The following is a 24,128-nucleotide window of genomic DNA, read 5'->3' on the forward strand; positions in this document are numbered from 1 at the left end:
TACAAAGTAACAAGTGACAATCATAGTGAAAGATCAAAGCCTTTACGATAAGCACTGTAATTGTTTTAATTTAATTGTTTAGGTACGCCTTGATATATACACATCATTACTGAAAACAACTTATTTTCATATTTTTTAAAAACATTTAACTGTCTCTTGCCAACTTCACAGTGATTAGTTTATGTATTTTTTTAAAAAAAATTTTTTATGTGTATATATTAGAACAAATTATAATTTTATTTATTTTTCTATTTACAAAAGTCATTTGAATAAGTTGATTTCCTTAATTGTTTTGATATTTTTAGGGTTTAGATGAAGGTTTAGGAACTGTATTCCAGTCAGCCAAACTTAGATTCCCATTGGATTTCACAACAATGGTCTTGTTTAGCACTTCCTTGTCAGAAGCAAATGAAAACAGTGCAAAAAGGGTAAGTCATTTTATGCCCCATTAATGGGCATTATGTTTTCTCATCTGTTGGTCTGTTCGCTCGGTTGTCAGTCCGTCCGTCTGTCCCGCTTCAGGTTAAAAGTTTTTGATATTGTAACTTTTGATGAAGTAAAGGTCCAATCAACTTGATACTTAGTACACATGTTCCCTATGAAATGATGATTTTAATTTTAATGCCAAATTAGAGTTTTGACCCCAATTTCACAGTCCACTCAACATAGAAAATGATAGTGCAAGTGGGGCATCTATGTACTAAGGACACATTGTTGTTGGCAATCAGTTTTATTTACAAATTGATGAAGAGATATGAAGTAAATGTCCTATGAAAATGTTGTTTAAAGAATACAGTTTTTTTTGGTTTTTCAGTTTGCCACTGCAGCAACACTTATAAGTTTATTTCTGTTAAACTGGCCATCTTCTCTATTAAATCTGTTTTGTAACCAAGAGGCCTGTTCCATTGTGCTTTATTATTTATATTTAAAAATATGTCTATTTAATTATCACATTTGTACACACCAGTATCTTCAAAATAATGAAATACAGGGAATGAAATCAAATAAATTCAAGTTTAACTGTAGTACTTACAGTGAAGTGTTAGCTAGGCCTTACGTTGCCTTTGAGATGAAGAACAACGATAAAAATTCCTTTGCATCTTATGTGTGCAATGACTTTCTGTCATAAATAAATGCATCATATACAGTCTTTTCCATGTCAGATTAAAATGCCTTTTGCAGGATAAATTTAACTTTTAGAATAACTGCTTTATTTATGTATATATTTATAATGAACTGGTATTGTCTGTACAAATATGAAAAATGTTTATTTACCCTTAAGCATAACACAATTTCTTCATTTTGCTATTTTGCTTATAGATTTATGAAACATGGAAGAATCTTTTAAGATACACAGAACCTCTTGACAGAAATTATGCAGCTGATCTCATGGCAACTAAAGATCCAGCAATCTGGAAACTAGCAAGAAACAAATTTCCTTTCTCTGGGAGTGAGTTGTTTTTAGGGCTATTCCATTAAAATGTATGTGGGAGGGTAGGAAATTCTACAGTGGTCTGTATATAATCAATAACTAAAACTTCTTGTATTATGTAGAAAGGGGGAATAACTATTTTATCAATAACTAAAACTTCTTCTATTTGTGTAAAAAGGGGGAATAACTGACTACTGTAAATTCATAAATTATTGCTTGCATTCATTATTACGATTTCATCATTTTAAATATTTATTTAAAAAAAATTGTGGAATTAGATAGTTGTTTTTATCCAATTAAATGACAGTACAGGTGACAAAGGGATATTAATATAAATAACAAGTGTAAAATATTTATCATTGCTAATTAAGAATTTTTAGTTCACCTTACCAATAACCAAACCAAACTTTGGTGTATTTTGATGCCCCATTTATGGGCATTATGTTTTCTGGTCTGTGCGTCCATCTGCTTATTGTTCGTCCGTCTGTCCCGCTTCAGGTTAAAGTTTTTGGTCAAGGTAGTTTTTGATGAAGTTGAAGTTCAATCAACTTAGTAAACATGTTCCCTATGATATGATCTTTCTAATTTTAATGCCAATTAGAGATTTTATCCCATTTTCACAGTCCACTGAACATAGAAAATTATAGTGCGGATGGGGCATACATGTACTTGGGACACATTCTTGTTACTCAAATGAATTAACTCCCAAAGCATATTTAACCAAATCAAAGAGTAATATTTGTTATTTCGAAGATGCCCTAAGAAAAGCTTAATATCTCACCAATCTTCTGATTGGTTGATAGTTTTGATTTCATAAACAATAAGTAAAACTATATACTTTCTAGATTATAATGTACTCATTTAAGTATTATGTATTTTTATTTACAGAAGATTTCAAAATTGATGCAGGAACCTACGGACAGATATTACAAGACAGTGGTAAGAACTTATAATGATTCTTCAATTTGGTTTTATGCAAAATTGGGGTCAAATTGTAAGACACATTCCATTACAAATTAAGCGACATTTCTTAATTGCAACATTCATTTTCTAAATTGTGAAGTGTTGATCAAACTGATTTATATTTCATAAAACTTATTAAAATATCAAAGTTTATTATTTCATTGTTTTTAAAATTCCAATAGGGAACATACTTTATAAAATTGTATCAATAAACCAATTTTTTGAGACGTTTTGGCCATTGGCCTTCTTCAGTTCTTCATTTTTCCTCACAACTACATGGCTGACATTACATTTGTATTTCCTTTTTCAATCATTGAAAAGATGTTATAGATAAATTTCCTTGGAAACGTAATGACGTCACAATACTTTAACGTCACAATAACATGACGTCATAATACTTTTGTATGAATGAAAGTTAAATTATGTAAGCTTTGATCAATTAAAGTAATTCCTTTTTAACGTTAACTCCAAATGGTCTAATTGTATCTTGATATAATATAAGTTGCAATAACTTATTTCCAATCTACTATAAATAAATATGTTTGAACTAAGTTTATTATATTATTATTTCAGTTAACACCATTTGCGAGTATGGTATTCTTGCACGTAAAAGACTCCCTTGTAAATTTTCGAAAAAAAGAGCAGGCTAGTGGAAAGGGATTAATATAAGTTGAAATAACTTATTTCCAACCCACTATAAATAAATATGTTTAAACTTAGTTAATAAAAGATGTTTTTCAAATATCTAAAGTAAAAAATTCGTAATGGTCTTCCCCTTGGAAAAAAATATCCAAAATAGCAAATTCTTTTACATCCCTCGTCCCCCTAAAATACCCAAAGTAGACAAAAAGAATGTGATCAGTTCCTTATGATTTTGAAATATACAGTTTATCAAAATACTGAAAGTTTCTGTGTATAAATATATGAAATAAGAATGTTGTGTCATTTGTAGATTATATCACTCTAATTCATTCAAGTAATAACACATTTTATCGTAATTGGTATAACTTGTTTTAGTTGACCCGAAATAGAAAAAAATTTACTCACAAGAAAATATATTGAATTTTCATTTTGGTTGTTATATGATTACTTTGTAGGTAAACCAGAAGAAGGACCAATAATACAATGGGAAGTAACATTTGATGGCTGGGAATTGTTAATATGTGAAATAGAGGATCTGTTAAATCAAGCTTCAAATGGCACTGGTTAGTATTGCCTAAACAATGAAAAGGCTGTATTTGGGTATTTCAGATTGTAAATTATGGTGTTTACTGTTTAATTGTTTTGACAATAATTGGTTGACTTGGCATTTGGTCTCTTGTGGAGAGTTGTCTTATTAGCAATAAAACCACATCTTCTTTGTTATATGATTTTTATACCCCTGCTTTAAAAAAAAAGGGGGGGGGTATACTGTTTTACCTCTGTCTGTCCGTCCGTCAGTCAGTCTGTCCGTCCCATGAATATTTTTCGTCACATTTTTCTCAGGAACTACAATACAAGGATTTCTGAAATTTGGTTTCAGGGTTTATCTAAGTCAGCTATACTGTGTGATGCGTTTTCAGATTGATCACTTGACAACTATCTGTTTACCGAACACTTGTATAATTTTACACATGATAGCCAAGTTGAAAATTTTCGTCACATTTTTCTCAGGAGCTACAATACAAGGATTTTTATGCCCCACCTACGATAGTAGAGGGGCATTATGTTTTCTGGTCTGTGCATCTGTTCGTCCGTCCGTCCATTCGTCCGTCTGTCCGTTTGTTCGTCCGTCTGTTCGTTCGTCCGTCTGTCCCGCTTCAGGTTAAAGTTTTTGGTCAAGGTAGTTTTTGATGAAGTTGAAGTCCAATCAACTTGAAACTTAGTACACATGTTCCCTATGATATTATCTTTCTAATTTTAATGCCTAATTATATTTTTTATCCAATTTCACGGTTCATTGAACATGGAAAATGATAGTACGAGTGGGGCATCCGTGTACTTTGGACACATTCTTGTTATATTTACACCCCTTCACTCTGAACACTTTGAGGTTATTCAATCAAAATTGGTGCAGTTATAACTAGTTATGGCATCTTGTAAATTTCTTTTCAGTTTAAATAATAACTTTATAGATTGACTTTGAATTATTCATAAATAATATCTACAAGGCAATTGTATTTATTTCTTAATGATAGCTTTGGTGGAATGTTGATATCTCAAACCTTTAATAAGAAGATGCCAAAGAGCAACACTGATCCTCTTATACAGGAGAATAGACAATAGAAGGAAAAAAAATCCTGTTGTATAAAATTAAAGTCATCTATACACTACACTAAAATCTAAAGATCTAATTTCTCTAATTCTTCGTCAATTTATCCCTTTCTGCACCCATTGTATAAAAAAATTTAATCAACGTGTGGTTCGTTTGATCTCAGTTCTTCATTGGTTAAAATCCGATTATGACGTCGAATTTTCTTGCTTTCCTCTGAATTTCCTATAGTGTCTGATGACGTCACATAGAAAGAACACATCTTTTTACAGATCATTCGAAGAAAAGAAGGAACACGTTTGCATGCATATTGTTTGAAAATCATTAGAGAAACAGATTCTACCACCAAATCTCGTGTAATACGATATTTATCCACTCTCGGCAGTTAAATTTTAAATATTTAAAACGCTCAGCGAGCCTCGCGTTTTAAATATGAAAATTTAACTGTCTCGAGTGGATAAATATCGTATCACACTCGATGCAGTGGTAGAATCTATATATACACACTTAAGTTAATCTCTATTGTTTATATAAATTATATTTAAGTTTTGTTTTCACTCTGGCCCATAGCCAGGAATTTCCAAGGGGGGGGTTCGTTGGACTCATGAACTCGACTTTAACAGTCACAATTTGAACAAAATGTTGACTTTAACAGTCACAATTTGATTTCAAAGGGGGGGGGGGGGGGTTCGGAACCCCCCTGGCTACGGGTATGTCACTGATTGATTAGAACCATATGCTGTAAATTTAGAAATAATGGCTTATAATGTGACAATGTGAGGATCACAATAATAAGAACTCAGATTCTTCAGTCAAACATTTCTCAAATTCAGATAATTAATCTCGCATATTTGTTCATTCTACAAAAATTGCAATAATAAATGCAGGCTTAGTTATAACTGAATCTACAGTATCTTAATATTTCCCAGAAGATTCATTCACCATTCTAGTATGATTATTTAAATTTGTTAGTTTGTATTTATTTATGAAAACTTATTCCAAGTAATTCTTTTTCAGGCAATGTACCTCTCAGCCTTGTGACTAAAGTAACACTGATCACACAGTTTGTTAAAGCTATGATCAGTTCATACCCAGCTGTTATAGATGAACTGACACCAATTACTGAATGTTTGTATCAGGTTATACACAGGTGAGGAGAATAAGCATAACAGCTTTATACTTTATAGATATAAGAAGATGTGATATGAGTGCCATGAGTTGTCTCAACCCTCCATCCAAGTCACAATTTGTAAAATATACCATTATAGGTCAAAGTACCTTCTTCAACACAGAGTCTTGGCACTGAACAGCAAGCTATAAAGGGCCCCAAAAATGATTTGTGTAAAACCATTCAAATAGGAAAACCAACAGTCTAATCTATATAAAAAAAATATGTTATTCAATTTTTTAGAGATGATCATGGTCACTCTACCAATACAACTCAAAGCAGCCTATTATCCTCATTGTATTTCTTTTCTTTTCGTGGATTGAGGAAATCTTTCATTTTTTGTGGATATTTGATTTTGTCGTTTTGTCAAAGTCTATCTACAACCCAATAGGAAATTTGTGATTCAATGAACATTTAAATTCGTTGTTCACCTGTACCAACGAAAACCACGAAAATTGGTATCCCACGAATAATAATGAATCCGAAGTATATGCTAGAATCTTTTGAAATTTTTTAGTTGCACTTGACACAAGACAGATGAATTACACAATTTTGAACAAAATACAAAATACTTGCTACTCTTCCATTAAAGGGAACAAACAAGCATATCATTAGGTATAAGGATTGATATAAACTCTTGATAAAGGCAGTATGCTTACTTTAATTGTTGTGCTTTTTTTCTAGGAATTAAAATGACTACCATTTCTAGGAAATACCAGCTTGGAAAAATAAATTGAAATTTGATTCATGTTATGAATGAGAACTAATACTCTGTATACTTTATACATTACTGTGTCAAATTTTACTGCATATCGAAAATCTAACAAAAAAGGCTTGATTCTGATTTATTGGCTGGATGCTAAAACTTTATGATAATATATATATGAAGATGTGGTATGCATGCCAATGAGACAACTCTCCATCCGAATAACAATTTATAAAAGTAAACCATTATAGGTCAATGTACGGCCTTCAACACCGAGCCTTGACTCACACCGAACAACAAGCTAAAGGGCCCCAAAATTACTAGTGTTAAACCATTCAAATGGAAAAACCAACGGCCTAATCTATATAAAAAACGATAACCGAGAAACATGTATAAATTACATAAACAAACGACAACTACTGTACATCAGATTCCTGACTTAGGACAGGTACAAACATTTGCAGCGGGATTAAATGTTTTAATGGTACCAAACCTTCTCCCTTTTTCTGAAACAATTGTGCAAACAAACTTAACAGGACCCAATCTGATTGTGCTACCCAGTATTTTCTAAAGGAAGAGTATAAACTACCATAATCATCCATATCAATATCCCTTATGTGCCTCAAAGTGAGGAAAACAGTTATAGTATGTAAAAAAAATTATCTCTGTGCAGTGATACTGGCCGTGTTGCTATTTTTGACTGCAGATCTGACTATCTTTGCTTTTTTAGAGAGCAGAGAACCATTGAATGAAATGTAAAAGCTATGGCGATATTGAATATTTGCAAAGATGTGAATCTTACAGCATATATTTTTTGTTTTGAAAATAAAGGTTTTTCACTTCAATATAAATAAGGACCCTACTAGGTTTGATAAATTGTTCAAAATTTAACCTCACGTGGAACACTGAAGATTGAAACTTTAACCCTGAAAATTGAATCTTGTAGGTGAAAAAAATCTTGGCTTAAAAAAGAACCATCATGCATCACCAAGTTTACCAGTTATTCAAAGGAATTGACAAAAAGGAGAATTTTATATGCATGATGTTTTTCTTTTATAGGTTCTCAAGATTTACTCCTGTACCACTAGATTTGATATCCTCATGTATAGATTGTGTGAAGTGTGTTGCTAAGATACATCCCAAACAAGTATGGCACAGTATGAAACAAACAGGATTATTGCCATATCTCACAGGAAATGTAGACAACTATGCTGAAGTTGTAAGGTAGGATGCCAATGTTCTTTGCTTGGAATTTCAATAAATTTTGTGACATATTGATATTTAAACGAGTAAAAAGAATTAAAACAACATTTCTCTTATTTTTAGTAATCAAGAGCTACGTGCTGTATAGTGTGGTCTCTTGATAGCTTGATAAGAATAAAAACAACTTTTCTGTTTTAGTAAAAAAAAATATAACAAAAATACTGGATAAATTCAAAAAGTTGAAAAACAACAAAATGAAACTCTATTCCCCAATGGATGAGTGAAAAACAACTCCAATTCCTGACTTGGTAAAATAAACAAGAGCTCAGTGCTTTGCTGGGTCATGTGGTTTCATGTGTTTTCTTGATCAGAATTAATGACATTAATCTCTATTTTCAGTGGCCAAGAAGTCAGTGCCGGGTCATATGGTCAGTTGTTAGCTGGTACAGAATTAATACAAGGTTACTACCCTGTTACATGCTCTTTACTTGATCTTATGTCTAACTTGATTCAGGTAAGTTCATGTTAGGCCTTTTCAATTAAAATTTATGTGGGAGGGTAGGAAAAGAAGTTAAGTTATTGAATGTGGGTCATGGGTCTTTTGTCAGTATATATCTATTACCATCATGCCAAATTATCTATAAAAAAAAAAGGTTCTTGGTCGTAGGAATATTTTGAAAGTTCTTTCTACCCTCCCACATACATCTATTGTATTTCAATGCTACAATTTTGTTTATTTAAAACGGTCAATAAATATTAAAATAATTTATTACTTACATTTGATTCTGTGCTGGCTTAATCTTGCATTGAGGGTCATGTTTAATTTTATCTCATAGTTTTAAGATTAACCTTGTTAAAAGTCTTTTTTCAAGTAACCATTAATATAAATCAGACTTAAGAGATTTGAATGAAATTTTATTTTATGTTTTCCAGTTTAATTATTTATTATTTTTCAGCCTTTCTTTGAACATGAAATAGAGAGTGAACTAATGGCTCCTGTACTGTACATTCTCAGAGAAGTGTTTCCTGTGTTCCAGAAATGGAGATATGTAGTACCAACCAAAAGAGAACAAATAGGTCAGTTAAGGTGGTACCCAATACTTTCACTAAAATTAATTTGACTCGTTTAATTTTCATAAAATTTTGTCAAATTTGTCAAAACCGTTCTATCAGAAAAATTACACTGGTTATATAGCAATTTGACAAACACCAATTTTGATCATTAAGAAGCTTAATATTTCTTTTACAACACAATGTAATTAAAACGTTTAGCTGACTTTACAGAGTTATCTCCCTGTAGTGTTAGGTACCACCTTAATCATACAGTAAATAAGGCAACAGTAATATACCACTGTTCAAAAGTCATGAATTTATTGAGAGAAAACAAAAACAGGTAACAAACTAAAACCAAGGGAACACACCAACTTTAAGAGGAAAACAAAGGAACAACAGAAACACTGAAGTGCAACTAAAACAAAAGCCAATATACATAGAAATAGATTATTTGATATTAACTGCTATATTCCTGAATTGGTAAAGAACATTTTAAGAAAAGATGGTGGGTTGAACCAGGTTTAATAGCTAGCCAAACCTCCACTTATTGAGCAATGCTAAACAAAATATTTCTTTGAAAGGGGAGGAATTTCAGATAACAGAATTTTTTTATTTTTTTTAAAATTTCACAAAAATTTAAACAAAAATATTAATTCGAATTTAACAATGAAGCTGAGTAGCTGAGTTGTTTTGATATGTAAGGACCTGAAAAGAAACTCATATCATATAGATTTTAGCTGCCATATCTTATCTTATTCTGTTTTTTATAGGTCATAGTTGTTTGGAGATTTTCCACAAGATTTTAACATTTCTGACCAAAAAACAAAAAACAGTTCTAAAAAGGTTTGTTAAACTGATATCATCTTTAATATACCATTACCTAGAAACTGATGCTTGACTTCTGTGTATCTAACTAATCTCTAAAAGTTGTTTTTTATATACTTAAAAAAAAATTGAAAACAGCCAACAAGAAAATCAGGAAAAATATTGCCCTGTACTTTTACATTCTCTAAGTCATTGACATTTATTCTCTTTATGAGTGTAAAACTATCTCCTTGAATGTTCAACCAAGTTTTGTTTTCTTTTGAAAATTATTTGAATTATATTATGAGAAATGTAAACTAAAGATTAGAAGCTGTCCACCACATAACAAATAATATTTTGATTGGAACTGGGATTCACAGATTTTGTATTGCATAAAACTTAAATTTTCAAAAATTTGTAAACTAGCCATAATTATATGAAAGAGTGATAGAGTTCTAAAAAAGATTTTGCTTCATCTATTTTTATTTATTTACAGACCTCAATTACAGCAAGTTTGTGTGTACAGCTTACTTTTCACTGAAGCTGGGAGAGCTTTATTGGAGATTATTGGCACAGGTTCTGATACTGTAGAATATGCACTAGCCCAGCAGGGGAGGTAATTTAAGAATATTTACTAACAGACGACCAAAGGGACTGATCTGGAATGGCATTTCAAGTCTTAATCCCAGACTAATTGTGAATGCTACTTTAAAACAAAATATACATTAGTCTGGATTTGTAAATTCTATTTAGTTATGTTTATCAAGTAAACATACTATGAGTTATGACTGATGCCTTCATTGAAAAGTAAAAAATTGGCCACAAATATATATAGCACAAAAAAGGTTAATTTAAGCTGGCATGGATTATCTCAACTCTTATAATCACAAGTTATGGCATTATAAATATACAAATGACATCATTGTTGGATTGAAAATAATAACAAATTTGATTACCATATTACAGATATGAATGAAGAAGAAAAGCTTACAATGTGAATATTTCATCCTCATGTACATTTCAGGATTTTCTTTGCTCTTAATTGGTATACATGTATGTTAAGGCAGAAAATACAGAGGGGACAATAAAAAAAGTATGAAATCGAGAAAAAACACAATACCTTTGCAAAAATAAAAAATAAAAGATGAAAATACATACAATAGTTGACAAAGCACTTTACCTTAGCCTTTTTCAGCATTACTTGAGGGAATTTTGTCTTCCAATTTAAATTTGTACTTTTCATATATGTTTAATCAACTTTTGGGGACAAAAATAACATAATTGCAGATTTTAAATGAATAATTTATACTTTTTTCAGCATCATTAATGAAGGTACAGGAACAGAAATCATTAAATTGATTCAAATGTCTTTCTCTGTCCTAAATCGTCTTCTGCTTCTAAAGTCACCTGACCTACTTGTTTCACCAATGGAAAATGCTCTTTCATCACAGCCTGCAGGAAGGCAGACACAACACATTGTAGCTACAATAGCTCAGTACATATATCATAGACATAATCCTAGGCTACCAACTCTGGCTTGTCTGTTGTTGAAGAGGTTGGCTATGGTAAGTAAATTGTATATATTATAAAGAGGTAGCTACTTGATGATTAACGTTTATGTACCCCACCACAAGGGAGGAGGCATTAAGTGTTACCCTTGTCCATCCTTACACATATCCCAAAATTAGATTCCATTCTCTAACTTTAGTTTTCCTCAACCAAATGTTATGACACTTATAAACAATATTTATAACCACAAAACACAGTTCAAGTTTGAATTTGAGTAATGTCATTTTTCCTAGAGTTATTTCCCTTTATAACATTATATGCAAATGGTGAAATCTGGGAACAGTATACCTAAAGGGAAATGAATCTGATACGCTTTTCAGTGTAAAATTGAAAAAATCTCGGACTCTCCGAGACTTCCCGAGATTTATGGATTTTGTTAGCGTCTGACTGAAAAACTATTGGAACTGCTCAATGAATAAACCACATAACTCTATAATCGTAAATAAATACAAGTTTTATCATTTAGAAGATATATTTTTGTCAAATAAAATTACTAAAATAAGTTTGATTTATTTGATGTGAAGTGTTTTATAATAGTTTTGGAATTTGTTAATCATCGCGGCAATGGCTGCCATTTTTATGCCCCACCTACGATAGTAGAGGGGCATTATGTTTTCTGGTCTGTCCCTCCGTTCGTCTGTTCGTCTGTGCCTCCGTTCGTCCGTCCGTTCGTCCGTCCATCTGTGCCTCCTTTCGTCCGTCCGTCTGTGCGTCCGTTCGCTTCAGGTTAAAGTTTTTGGTCAAGGTAGTTTTTGAAGAAGTTGAAGTCTAATCAACTTGAAACTTAGTACACTTGTTCCCTATGATATGATCTTTCTAATTTTAATTCCAAATTAAAGTTTTGACCTCAATTTCACGGTCCACTGAACATAGAAAATGATAGTGCGAGTGGGGCATCCGTGTACTTGGGACACATTCTTGTTTTATTACCTTGTTTGCATTTTGCACAGTTCTGTGATGAACTGCTTGCGATTTTAACAAATTTGAAGTGACAGAATACAAGTTTGATACACTAGCATCACTATAAAACTAGTTTGATATTATCAGAAATTTGTAGGATAATAGTGAGGCCGTTTTAAACACATGTCTGTTTCCGTATTGTATCTTTATTTACGATGACACAACAATAAAATCGACTACAATCAGGTAGTGTCAAGTCCTGTCAATATATATGTTCCTGGTGAAATTGATCTGTTTCCAATCTACACATTCTTCATTTATTAGTGTTCCAAAAGTAGACTTGTTTAACTTGCGTAGAAACACACAAAAAATGCAGTCAATAAATGTAATTAGAATCAAGATAAAGAGAACAGTTATTCAGATATGAAATATTGATATTTTATGTGCATTCCTTTACATGAAGATTTCTCTGCCATTTATTATCTTATTAAAAGTCTTTGATATACAAAATATTTTTTTATTTTTCTTCAGGTCTCTAGAATGTCTATATTAGCTTGTCTAGGAGGAGAAGCTGAAGCCATCAGAGATATGTATCTTACCAGACTACAAGCTGTAACTGAGGTATTTAATAGCATTCAGTAGAAATATTATAGGAAAATTATGCTCTGAAAGGTGAAATTTGAAAAGAATTTTGTGTTTCCTTTGAGAACATTGTATTATCAGCAATTATCTTTTTTTCAGAACTAATCCTCCATTTTTGCTGGTAGAGTAATCCTCCTTAATAGGGATGAAACAGTTGCCACTGGATGTTAAGCAAACAAAAATCCCTAAGATAAAATGCTTATATCAACTTAAGATCAGATATTTGGAAGTTTCTATAGAAAAACAAGGAATGGAGAGAGTGTCCATTTCTAACTGGAAACTCCTTATGCTAGTGAAAGTTATCTAATCAAAATCATTTTTCAATACTAACTAATAGGAGCGATGGACAAAACCTGTTTGTGATAACTATGCTTTGTAAAAAAAAAACTAGCTAATTAGGCCAACATTAAAAATATCTTTGTTTCCCTTCTCCCGACTGAGGTTGTTAGGGTATGGGTAGGTAGGTAGGCAAATTATTTTATTTTATTCCTTGATATGGTTTTCTATATTGAATTTGTACAAAATTCAACAGGTAAGGCTCAAGTCAAGAAAAGTGGGGTATTCCCTGTATTCTAATTCAGTGTACACCACAGTTTTCTGGTGTTAAAAAAAACAGTATACAGGGACCTTCTTTTTTTTTCCTATTCATTTAATTTAATGAAATCTACAAAAGCCCACATTCTACTTGTGATACTAATGCCTATTGATAGCAAGTGTTTTTTTAGTTAAAAAATCAAGCTTATATCAAGTCTCATTTGATGCATAACTCACAACAAAACAATTCCTTTGTTCACCAATTCATACCTTGATCATCAATTATGAGATGACAAAAAGATACATGTATGTTAATCACTTGGGAATTAAAATTCAATGAATAAAAATTTCAATAGAAGTGAACATAATTCAGTTATGTTCAGTTACACCTGGATCATGCAGCTTGGTCAATTGATTCCCAAACAAAGATTTGTATGTTTTTTTTTCGAGTTCTAGAAGAAACAAGGCTTCCCTTTATATTCATGTTTTGTATTTCCTAAAATACTTTTAATAAGTATTTACGAATTCTACTGATGCAGGTATAAGGTTAAAACGTGTCCTTTTGTAATTTTCATGCCATAAATTGAAAAAGGAAATCCCATTTAAACTGGTTTTTTTTTTACACCAGAAAACAGGTACGTCCCCTGAAAGCAGGGAATACATGTATCCCACATTTCCTGACTTGTGCCCAACCTGTTTAAAGACAAAGTAGATAGATTTTAAAGCACGAGTCAGACCATTTTTACTCACAGTCTTTAAGATTTTATCCTTTAAACAGGAACAGAGGTTAGACACAAAGCAAATCAAGATGCACTCAGCGGATTGAAAGATGCTTCATTTTTTTTTTATTTTCAAAAAAAGATCACCCTTGCAAACAAACAAATCGTGTGGGAAAGCATTTTGTTTGTTTTCCTTGATTCCTAATCATGTAGACGCTTCAATGCAAAAATACCTTGATTTAAAACGCTCGTTGACTACAGCATCGGAAAGGTATCCCCAAAACCCAATGATCTTTGACTTCAGCATCGGAAAGATATCACCAATAACCAACATAGCAAAAAACAAAATAGTGGACAAGAATGGCCAATAAAATTTTTCGGGTAGCGGTGATTTTACCGGGTTGGTCATGTGAGGGGAAACAAACAATATTTTATTTTTGGCCTTAGATAAGATGTTTTGGGGAGGCTGTAAAATGGAGGAAATTGTCTTTACAGATTTTATCTGAGACGAAATTAGATTGATGTAATTGAATACATGTAGATTCTTTTAAAAAATATTGGAATCTTTTTTCTTGTCTCCCAATTATCACTTAAAATATTGTTTTTTTTTCTCTTCAGGATTTGAGATTGAAGGTTGTTATACTAGAGTTACTGTCAGTGTGTGTAGAGGAACAGCCAGGACTTATAGAGATGTTTTTAAATGTTCAACCTAGTACGCCAGCATCAAACACACTTGGTGCAGATTCTAAAACAAAGAAAAAGGCAAGTTTTTGGTTATGTTTGTATAAATGCTCTTGTTGATGGAAGGTGAGTTATTTATTTTTTATATATCCATATGATTTGTTTATCTTGACAATGAGATTTGTAGACTTCGTTTAAAACATAACATCACAAGGTAGAAAACTAACTAAATTCCTTTGCTAAATGCATACTGTAAAAGCAGAAATTTTCATGGAGGATTTAATTTTGTTTATTTCGTGGAAAGAATATATCTACGAAATTAAAAATCCAACAAAAATTTGATCTTTATATTATCGTCTAAACCTCAAAATCAAATTTCGCTCAAATCATTAAAAATGGGTACCCATGAAAAATGAATGAATCCACAGTATTTGTTGAAAATGTTGGAATGTCATTTCATCAAGATCTTTATTGACCGCTATGTCATTTTGTTCAAAATAGATGTTTTAATTTTAACGTTTCTTAAATGAAAAATATCATAAAGTGTAAATACAGCAATTATGATAAGTCTGTTAAATTTTCTTTAGGAATATAAACTTTTGGCAGATATTAATTGCAAGATTTACTGTGGTTGTACATGAAAAGAGTTGAAAATAACTTGCCAGAAAAGTATGAATGATTGAACAAGATTTTCTTAATATTTTAGCATCATTGTGTACTTAATCTTTATCTTTTAGAAATTAAAGGTAAAAGGAAGAATTACGGATATAAGTCATGATTGTCATTGTTATATTTGCAGGATTTGTCATTAGGCAAAACTAGTTGTTTACTGACAGTTCATAATTTAATGGAAGCAAAGAAACAGGTGAGAAGCATAGCCAATTTGAATGAAAAATCTAGCAGCATAGATAAATGTGTAAAACCTTATTTAAAGTTTTTGATTATGCAAAGTTGTTGTTATATCAATTTGAAACTTAGTACACATGTTGTCTTTTGTTGATTATGATGAGAGGTTTATAAATTGTATGCCAAATTATGGTTTTTACAGTTATGTCATGGTTCCCTGAACCTGAAAATGTGATAGTGTGAAACAAGGACGTTTTCAGGTTTAGGTTTTTTGTGACAGAAGGGGCCATGAGTTTGTGGTGTGATCAACTTTAAACTTAATAAACATGCTCATTATGATGTGATCTATTTTAATTATATGCCAAATTACATGGTTTTTTTTAATTGCATGGTTCACTGAACAATGAAAATAACATTATGAGCAGGGCTAATAGTCTATATTACCTATGGACATATATTCTTTTATAATTGTTGTATGTCTTGGTAAACAAATGGATGTTATCTATGTTTTAGGGAAAATATTATTGTCCACCAGATTTGTTGTGTGCCTGTTTAGATTTTATACATTCATTATGGGCTGGCATGAGAGAAACAGCAATGGCAGTTCTTCGAGAAAGGTAACACTTTATGTAAAAATTAACTTTTATGCATAACGTTTTTACTGCTTTTACTTACCACTTAACGATTGTCTGAAGAAAATAAGTAGTTCTACAATGTATCGTGGGCAATGAATGTAGCTGTATATCAGATACTTGTTTCAGTGATAATAGTGATTTTTTTAGGGGTCAGATATTAGTACTGTCTGTTTAAACTTGAATGCAGTATTGCAATTCATATTTTTAGGTGAGCTTTTCCCATCACTTGGCGTCCGGCGTCGTCCTGCGTCTGTCGTCTGGCGTTAACTTTTACAAAAATCTTCTCTTCTAAAACTACTGGGCCAAATTTAACCAAACTTTGCCACAATCATCATTGGGGTATCTAGTTTAAAAAATGTGTCCGGTGACCCGGTCAACCAACCATTGATGGCCGCCATGGCTAAAAATAGAACATAGGGGTAAAATGTGGTTTGTGGCTTATAACTCAAAAACCAAAGCATTTAGAGCAAATCTGACATGGGATTAAATTGTTCATCAGGTCAAGATCTATCTGCCCTGAAATTTTCAGATGAATCGTACAACCCGTTGTTGGGTTGCTGCCCCTGAATTGGTAATTTTATGGAAATTTTACTGTTTTTGTTTATTATCTTGAATATTATTATAGATAGAGATAAACTGTAAACAGCAATAATGTTCAGCAAAGTAAGATTTACAAATAAGTCAACATGACTGAAATGGTCAGTTGACCCCTTTAGGAGTTATTGCCCTTTATAGTCAATTTTTAACCATTTTTCGTAAATCTTAGTAATCTTTTAGAAAAATCTTCTCCTCTGAAACTACAGGGCCAAATTAGTCCAAACTTGGCCACAATCATTATTGGGGTATCTAGTTTAAAAAATTTGTCCGGTGACCCGGTCAACCAACCAAGATGGCCGCCATGGCTAAAAATAGAACATAGGGGTAAAATGCAGTTTTTGGCTTATAACTCAAAAACCAAAGCATTTAGAGCAAATCTAACATGGGGGTAAAATTGTTTATCAGGTCAAGATCTATCTGCCCTTAAATCTTCAGATGAGTCCGACAACCCGTTGTTGGGTTGCTGCCCCTGAATTGGTAATTTTAAGGAAATTTTACAGTTTTTGGTTATTATCTTGAATATTATTATAGATAGAGATAAACTGTAAACAGCAATAATGTTCAGCAAAGTAAGATTTACAAATAAGTCAACAAGACTGAAATGGTCAGTTGACCCCTTTAGGAGTTATTGCCCTTTATAGTCAATTTTTAACCATTTTTCATAAATCTTAGTAATCTTTTACAAAAATCTTCTCCTCTGAAACTACAGGGCCAAATTAATCCAAACTTGGCCACAATCATCTGTGGGTATCTAGTTTAAAAAATGTGTCCGGTGACCTGGCCATCCAACCAAGATGGCTGCCATGGCTAAAAATAGAACATAGGGGTAAAATGCAGTTTTTGGCTTATAACTCAAAAACCAAAGCATTTAGAGCAAATCTGACAGGGATAAAATTGTTAATCAGGTCAAGATCTATCTGCCCTGAAATTTTCAGATGAATTGGACAACCCATTGTTGGGTTGCTGCCCCTGAATTGGTAATTTTAAGGAAATTTTGCTGTTTTTGGTTATTTTATAGATAGAGATAAACTGTAAACAGCAATAATGTTCAGCAAAGTAAGATTTACAAATAAGTCAACATGATTGAAATGGTCAATTGACCCCCTAAGGAGTTATTGTCCTTTATAGTCAATTTTTAACAATTTTCATAAACTTTGTAAATTTTACTAACATTTTCCACTGAAACTACTGGGCCAATCATTATAGATAGAGATAATTGTAAGCAGCAAGAATGTTCAGTAAAGTAAGATCTACAAACACATCGCCATCACCAAAACACAATTTTGTCATGAATCCATCTGTGTCCTTTGTTGAATATTCACATAGACCAAGGTGAGCGACACAGGCTCTTTAGAGCCTCTAGTTTTATTTTGGTAACAAAAAATTTGAACTAAAGAAAACTATTATGCTATGTTCTTACATAGCATAATAGAAAAAGGTGTTTGTTTGTCAGTTGACTTCCTTCTTCAGACAAAAATATTTTCTTCTTTTTGAAATTTTACAGAGAGACGTTTTGGTTGAGTGTTTGTGCTCCTCTGACTAGAGATATACCCAATGGCAGTGAATACCAGGTGAGCAAAATTATTAAGTTATTATTTTACTTGGTCTCCAGTTTCTTCTCTTTCCTAGAGGGAGGCATTATTTTTGTACCGTCCATCTAATAATTTTGTATTATATTGAAATATCGATGAAAAGTTAAAGAAATTGTATGATGTTTGATATGGGTACTAGCTTATTTTAGGGTTGTCACAGAAATACATATGTATCGGAAGACACAATTTGCAAATTTCATGATGCATAGAATTTTTACCTTTACTATAACTTTTGATGCCTCAAACCAGAAAGTATTCTAAAATACATCCATTTATACTTGCCTGTCCTCCTCTTCTTCCTATTTGGCCGATAAGTAGCATTTAAAGGTAGAAATAACTGGAAAGTGGGAACCCATTGTGTGAGGAATTAAGATATTTCTGTATCATAGTTATATGAGGTTGTTGATTAAAATTTAGTTACAAATTCAACATTTTTGAGGAATATCATTTCATGAAAATATACTTTATATAAAAATCTCTGTATAACCATATTGGTGGAAGAAAGGTAATGTTTGATTGATTTTTATTTTTATTTCAGCCTGTTTTACCTTACCAGATTAAGACAATATCATTTGTGATGAAAGTTTTGGCACAGGAAATTTATTCTGTTACAAGGTAAACTTCATAATATTGCAAATAGATTCAAATGTTGTGTTGGTTCAAGATTCAAAGAAAATGTTAAACATAGAATTTTCGAAAGGTTGTAAATACAATTTATTTCAGTTTTCCAAAAATAAATGCCCTTATTATTAGATATAAGTAGTTGTATTAAAAATATAAAACAACACGTTTAATAATTTATTGCGTCCAAAGCGCTTTTCTGGATTTACCTTCATCAGGAACGCTCAAAGCCAAACGTTTGAAATTCGAAGATGTATAAGTACCGAAAATCGTTGAAGAGCTATATGTTAAAAATACCTAAAATAAATAGCCAAATTCATCTAAAGCCAACTTTGCCTGAGGGAGTTGAAACCTTAGTTTCATAATAATTTCAAAATTTATAAACGGACAATTTAAGTAAAGTTTGTTTAATCATGTCAGTACCGTAGCACTGACTACTGAGCTGATGATACCCTCGGGGACTGATAGTCCATTAAACTATGTATGAAATCCACTTTTTAGCTCACCCGTCCGTCGTCGTCTGTCGTCGTTGTTAACTTTTACAAAAATCTTCTCCTCTGAAACTACTGGGCCAAATTAAACCAAACTTGGCCACAATCATCTTTTGGGTTAGTAGTTTAAAAAATGTGTCCGGTGACCCGGCCATCAAACCAAGATGGCCGCCATGGCTAAAAATAGAACATGGGGTAAAATGCAGTTTTTGGCTTATAACTCAAAACCAAAAGCATTTAGAGCAAATCTGACATGGGGTAAAATTGTTTATCAGTTCAAGATCTATCTGCCCTGAAATTTTCAGATGAATCGGACAACCCGTTATTGGGTTGCTGCCCCTGAATTAGTAATTTAAAGGAAATTTTGCTCTTTTTGGTTATTATCTTGAATATTTTTATAGGTAGAGATAAACTATAAACAGCAATAATGTTCACCAAAGTAAGATTTACAAATAAGTCAACATGACTGAAATGGTCAGTTGACCCTTTTAGGAGTTATTGCCCTTTATAGTCAATTTTTAACCATTTTTAGCTCACCTGGCCCGAAGGGCCAAGTGAGCTTTTCCCATCACTTGGCGTCCGTCGTCCGTCGTCCGTCGTCCGTCGTCGTCGTCGTCGTCGTCCGTCGTCGTTAACTTTTACAAAAATCTTCTCCTCTGAAACTACTGGACCAAATTAAACCAAACTTGGCCACAATCATCATTGGGGTATCTAGTTTAAAAAATGTGTGGCGTGACCCCGCCAACCAACCAAGATGGCCGCCATGGCTAAAAATAGAACATAGGGGTAAAATGCAGTTTTTGGCTTATAACTCAAAAACCAAAGCATTTAGAGCAAATCTGACATGGGGTAAAATTGTTTATCAGGTCTAGATCTATCTGCCCTCAAATTTTCAGATGAATCCGACAACCCGTTGTTGGGTTGCTGCCCCTGAATTGGTAATTTTAGGGAATTTTTGCTGTTTTTGGTTATTATCTTGAATATTATTATAGATAGAGATAAACTGTAAACAGCAATAATGTTCAGCAAAGTAAGATTTACAAATAAGTCAACATGACCGAAATGGTCAGTTGACCCCTTTAGGAGTTATTGCCCTTTATAGTCAATTTTTAACCATTTTTCGTAAATCTTAGTAATCTTTCACAAAAATCTTCTCCTCTGAAACTACTGGTCCAAATTAAACCAAACTTGGCCACAATCATCATTGGGATAGATAGTTTAAAAAATGTGTGGCGTGACCCTGCCAACCAACCAAGATGGCCGCCACAGCTAAAAATAGAACATAGGGGTAAAATTCAGTTTTTGGCTTATAACTCAAAAACCAAAGCATTTAGAGCAAATCTGACATGGTGTAAAATTGTTTATCAGGTCAAGATCTATCTGCCCTGAAATTTTCAGATGAATCGAACAACCTGTTGTTGGGTTGCTGCCCCTGAATCGGTAATTTTAAGGAAGTTTTGCTGTTTTTGGTTATTATCTTGAAAATTATTATAGATAGAGATAAACTGTAAACAGCAATAATGTTCAGCAAAGTAAGATTTACAAATAAGTTAACATGACCGAAATGGTCAGTTGACCCCTTTAGGAGTTATTGCCCTTTATAGTCAATTTTTAACCATTTTTCGTAAATCTTAGTAATCTTTTACAAAAATCTTCTCCTCTGAAACTACTGGGTCAAATTAAACCAAACTTGGTCACAATCATCATTGGGACAGATAGTTTTAAAAATGTGTGGCGTGACCCTGCCAACCAACCAAGATGGCCGCCACAGCTAAAAATAGAACATAGGGGTAAAATGCAGTTTCTGGCTTATAACTCAAAAACCAAAGCATTTAAAGCAAATCTGACATGGGTAAAATTGTTTATCAGGTCAAGATCTATCTGCCCTGAAATTTTCAGATGAATCGAACAACCTGTTGTTAGGTTGCTGCCCCTGAATCAGTAATTTTAAGGAAATTTTGCTGTTTTTGGTTATTATCTTGAATATTAGTATAGATAAAGATAAACTGTAAACAGCAAAAATGTTCAGCAAAGTAAGATTTACAAATAAGTTAGCATGACTGAAATGGTCAGTTGACCCCTTTAGGAGTTATTGCCCTTTATAGTCAATTTTTAACCATTTTTCGTAAATCTTAGTAATCTTTTACAAAAATCTTCTCCTCTGAAACTACTGGGCCAAGTTCATTATAGATAGAGATAATTGTAAGCAGCAAGAATGTTCAGTAAAGTAAGATGTACAAACACATCACCATCACCAAAACACAATTTTGTCATGAATCCATCTGCTTCCTTTGTTTAATATTCACATAGACCAAGGTGAGCGACACAGGCTCTTTAGAGCCTCTAGTCGTAAATCTTAGTAATCTTTTACAAAAATCTTCTCCTCTGAAACTACTTGGCCAAATTAATCCAAACTTGGCCACAATCATTTTTTGGGTTAGTAGTTTGAAAAATGTGTCCGGTGACTTGGCCATCCAACCAAGATGGCCGCCATGGCTAAAAATAGAACATGGTGTAAAATGCAGTTTTTGGCATAAACTCAAAACCCAAAGCATTTAGAGCAAATCTGACATGGGTAAAATTGTTTATCAGGTCAACATTTATCTGCTCTGAAATTTTTAGATGAATCGGACAACCCGTTGTTGGGTTGCTGACCCTGAATTGTTAGTTTTAAGGAAATTTTGCTGTTTTTGGTCATTATCTTGAATATTATTATTGATAGAGATAAACTGTAAACAACAATAATGTTCAGCAAAGTAAGATTTACAAATAAGTCAACATGACCGAAATGGTCAATTGCCCCCCTTAGGAGTTATTGTTCTTTATAGTCAATTTTTGTCGAGCCTGCAACTTTTGTTGCAGAAAGCTCGACATAGGGATAGTGATCCCGCGGCGGCGGCGGCGGCGGCGGTGTTAGCTCACTTCTTAAAAGCTTTATATTTTAGAAGGTGGAAGATCTGGATGCTTCATACTTTGTATATAGATGCTTCATGTTACGAAGTTTCCGTCAGTCACATGTCCAATGTCCTTGACCTCATTTTCATGGTTAAGTGACCACTTGAAAAAAAAGTTCAAATTTTTTGTAATGTTGAATTCTCACTTATTATAAGTAATAGGATAATTATATTTAATATGTGCGTACCTTGCAAGGTCCTCATGTCTGTCAGACAGTTTTCACTTGACCTCGACCTCATTTCATGGATCAGTGAACAAGGTTAAGTTTTGGTGGTCAAGTCCATATCTCAGATACTATAAGCAATAGGGCTAGTATATTCGGTGTATGGAAGGACTGTAAGGTGTAGATGTCCAACTGGCAGGTGTCATCTGACCTTGACCTCATTTTCATGGTTCAGTGGTTATAGTTAAATTTTTGTGTTTTGGTCTATTTTTCTCATACTATATGCAATAGGTCTACTATATTTGTTGTATGGAATGATTGTAAGGTGTACATGTCTAGCGGGCAGATGTCATGTGACCTTGACCTCATTTTCATGGTTCAGTGGTCAAAGTTAAGTTTTTGAGTTATGGTCTTTTTATCTAATACTGTATGCCATAGGTCAACTATATTTGGTGTATGGAAATATTTTATGATCTTTATGTCAGTTGCGCAGGTTTTATTTGACCGTGACCTCATTTTCACGGTTCATTGCACAGTGTTAAGTTTTTGTGTTTTGGTCTATTTTTCTTAAACTATAAGTAATGGGTCAACTATATATGTTGTATAGAAGCATTGTTAGCTGTACATGTCTACCTGGCTTGGTTCATCTGACCTTGACCTCATTTTCAAGGTTCATTGGTCTTTGTTTAGTTATCTTGTTTAATGTTCAGTTTATGTGACAGTTGTAATAAAGCTTAGCTTTATACTTAAGACTATCAACATAATATCAATGATTAGTATAGAAGGCGAGACATTTCAGTGTGTGCACTCTTGTTAACAATTTTCATAAAATTTGTAAATTTTTACTAACATTTTCCACTGAAACTAATGGGCCAAGTTCATTATAGATAGAGATAATTTTAAGCAGCAAGAATGTTCAGTAAAGTAAGATGTACAAACACATCACCATCACCAAAACACAATTTTGTCATGAATCCATCTGCTTCCTTTAATATTCACATAGACCAGGGTGAGCGACACAGGCTCTTTAGAGCCTCTAGTTCAGTGCTACTATTTATGGTTAATGTTGTAATGTTATACACATTTTTTTAGAAGTTCAGTTAATAAGGAATATTTAGATACTGGTAAACAATACCTTTAAAATGATAGATTTTTTTAATGATATTTCAATATATTTCGTTATATGAGAAAATAAGGCTAAAGCATTAAGTGTATGATAATATTTATCTGCTTGCAGTTCTAAGTTAGATGTGAGACTAAAGAAAGTTCTAAAAGATGTCAGCCAAGCAGACAGGTTTAAATATTGGTCAGAGGTAAATAGTTTATATTTGATAAAAATTATTATTACTTAACATTACAATAACAAAACCAACTAAATGATGTGGACAAATGATATATTTTATTAAAAGTTATATACAAGGCAGTTCTTAGTAGTAATACTACTGATTTATTTTAATTTAAAGTTGGCGATTTATGCCTTGTTTTGATGGGGAGGGGTTACTGGGTCAAGTAAAATAAAGCTGATCAAAATATCACAAATTATGGACAACTCATGATTGTTTACTGATTGCACCCAAAATGGGCAAGCATCCCAGTTAATGTT

General features: G+C 32.5%; 1 protein-coding gene across 3 annotated transcripts in view; it reads left to right on the forward strand.

Annotated features, from left to right (window-relative positions):
* The window catches only part of LOC143063902 (nucleoporin NUP188-like), a 65,773-nt gene that overhangs the window by 15,596 nt on the left and 26,049 nt on the right, over positions 1-24,128 (forward strand). For all 3 annotated transcript variants that reach the window (XR_012975132.1, XR_012975131.1, XM_076236344.1), the window contains exons 17-34: positions 306-428; positions 1,321-1,450; positions 2,321-2,371; positions 3,493-3,600; positions 5,664-5,796; positions 7,580-7,744; positions 8,123-8,237; positions 8,680-8,800; positions 9,547-9,619; positions 10,077-10,196; positions 10,899-11,145; positions 12,581-12,670; positions 14,563-14,706; positions 15,425-15,490; positions 15,985-16,088; positions 18,208-18,274; positions 18,834-18,910; positions 23,763-23,838. Coding sequence is in view for 1 of the 3 variants with exons in the window: in XM_076236344.1 (XP_076092459.1) it covers positions 306-428; positions 1,321-1,450; positions 2,321-2,371; positions 3,493-3,600; positions 5,664-5,796; positions 7,580-7,744; positions 8,123-8,237; positions 8,680-8,800; positions 9,547-9,619; positions 10,077-10,196; positions 10,899-11,145; positions 12,581-12,670; positions 14,563-14,706; positions 15,425-15,490; positions 15,985-16,088; positions 18,208-18,274; positions 18,834-18,910; positions 23,763-23,838 (2,010 nt within the window). In the remaining 2 variants the exon portion in view is untranslated. The remainder of the gene's footprint in view (positions 1-305; positions 429-1,320; positions 1,451-2,320; positions 2,372-3,492; positions 3,601-5,663; positions 5,797-7,579; positions 7,745-8,122; positions 8,238-8,679; positions 8,801-9,546; positions 9,620-10,076; positions 10,197-10,898; positions 11,146-12,580; positions 12,671-14,562; positions 14,707-15,424; positions 15,491-15,984; positions 16,089-18,207; positions 18,275-18,833; positions 18,911-23,762; positions 23,839-24,128) is intronic.

Source organism: Mytilus galloprovincialis, chromosome 2 (assembly GCF_965363235.1).
Source record: "Mytilus galloprovincialis chromosome 2, xbMytGall1.hap1.1, whole genome shotgun sequence".
In the NCBI taxonomy this organism is placed as follows: Eukaryota; Metazoa; Mollusca; class Bivalvia; order Mytilida; family Mytilidae; genus Mytilus; species Mytilus galloprovincialis.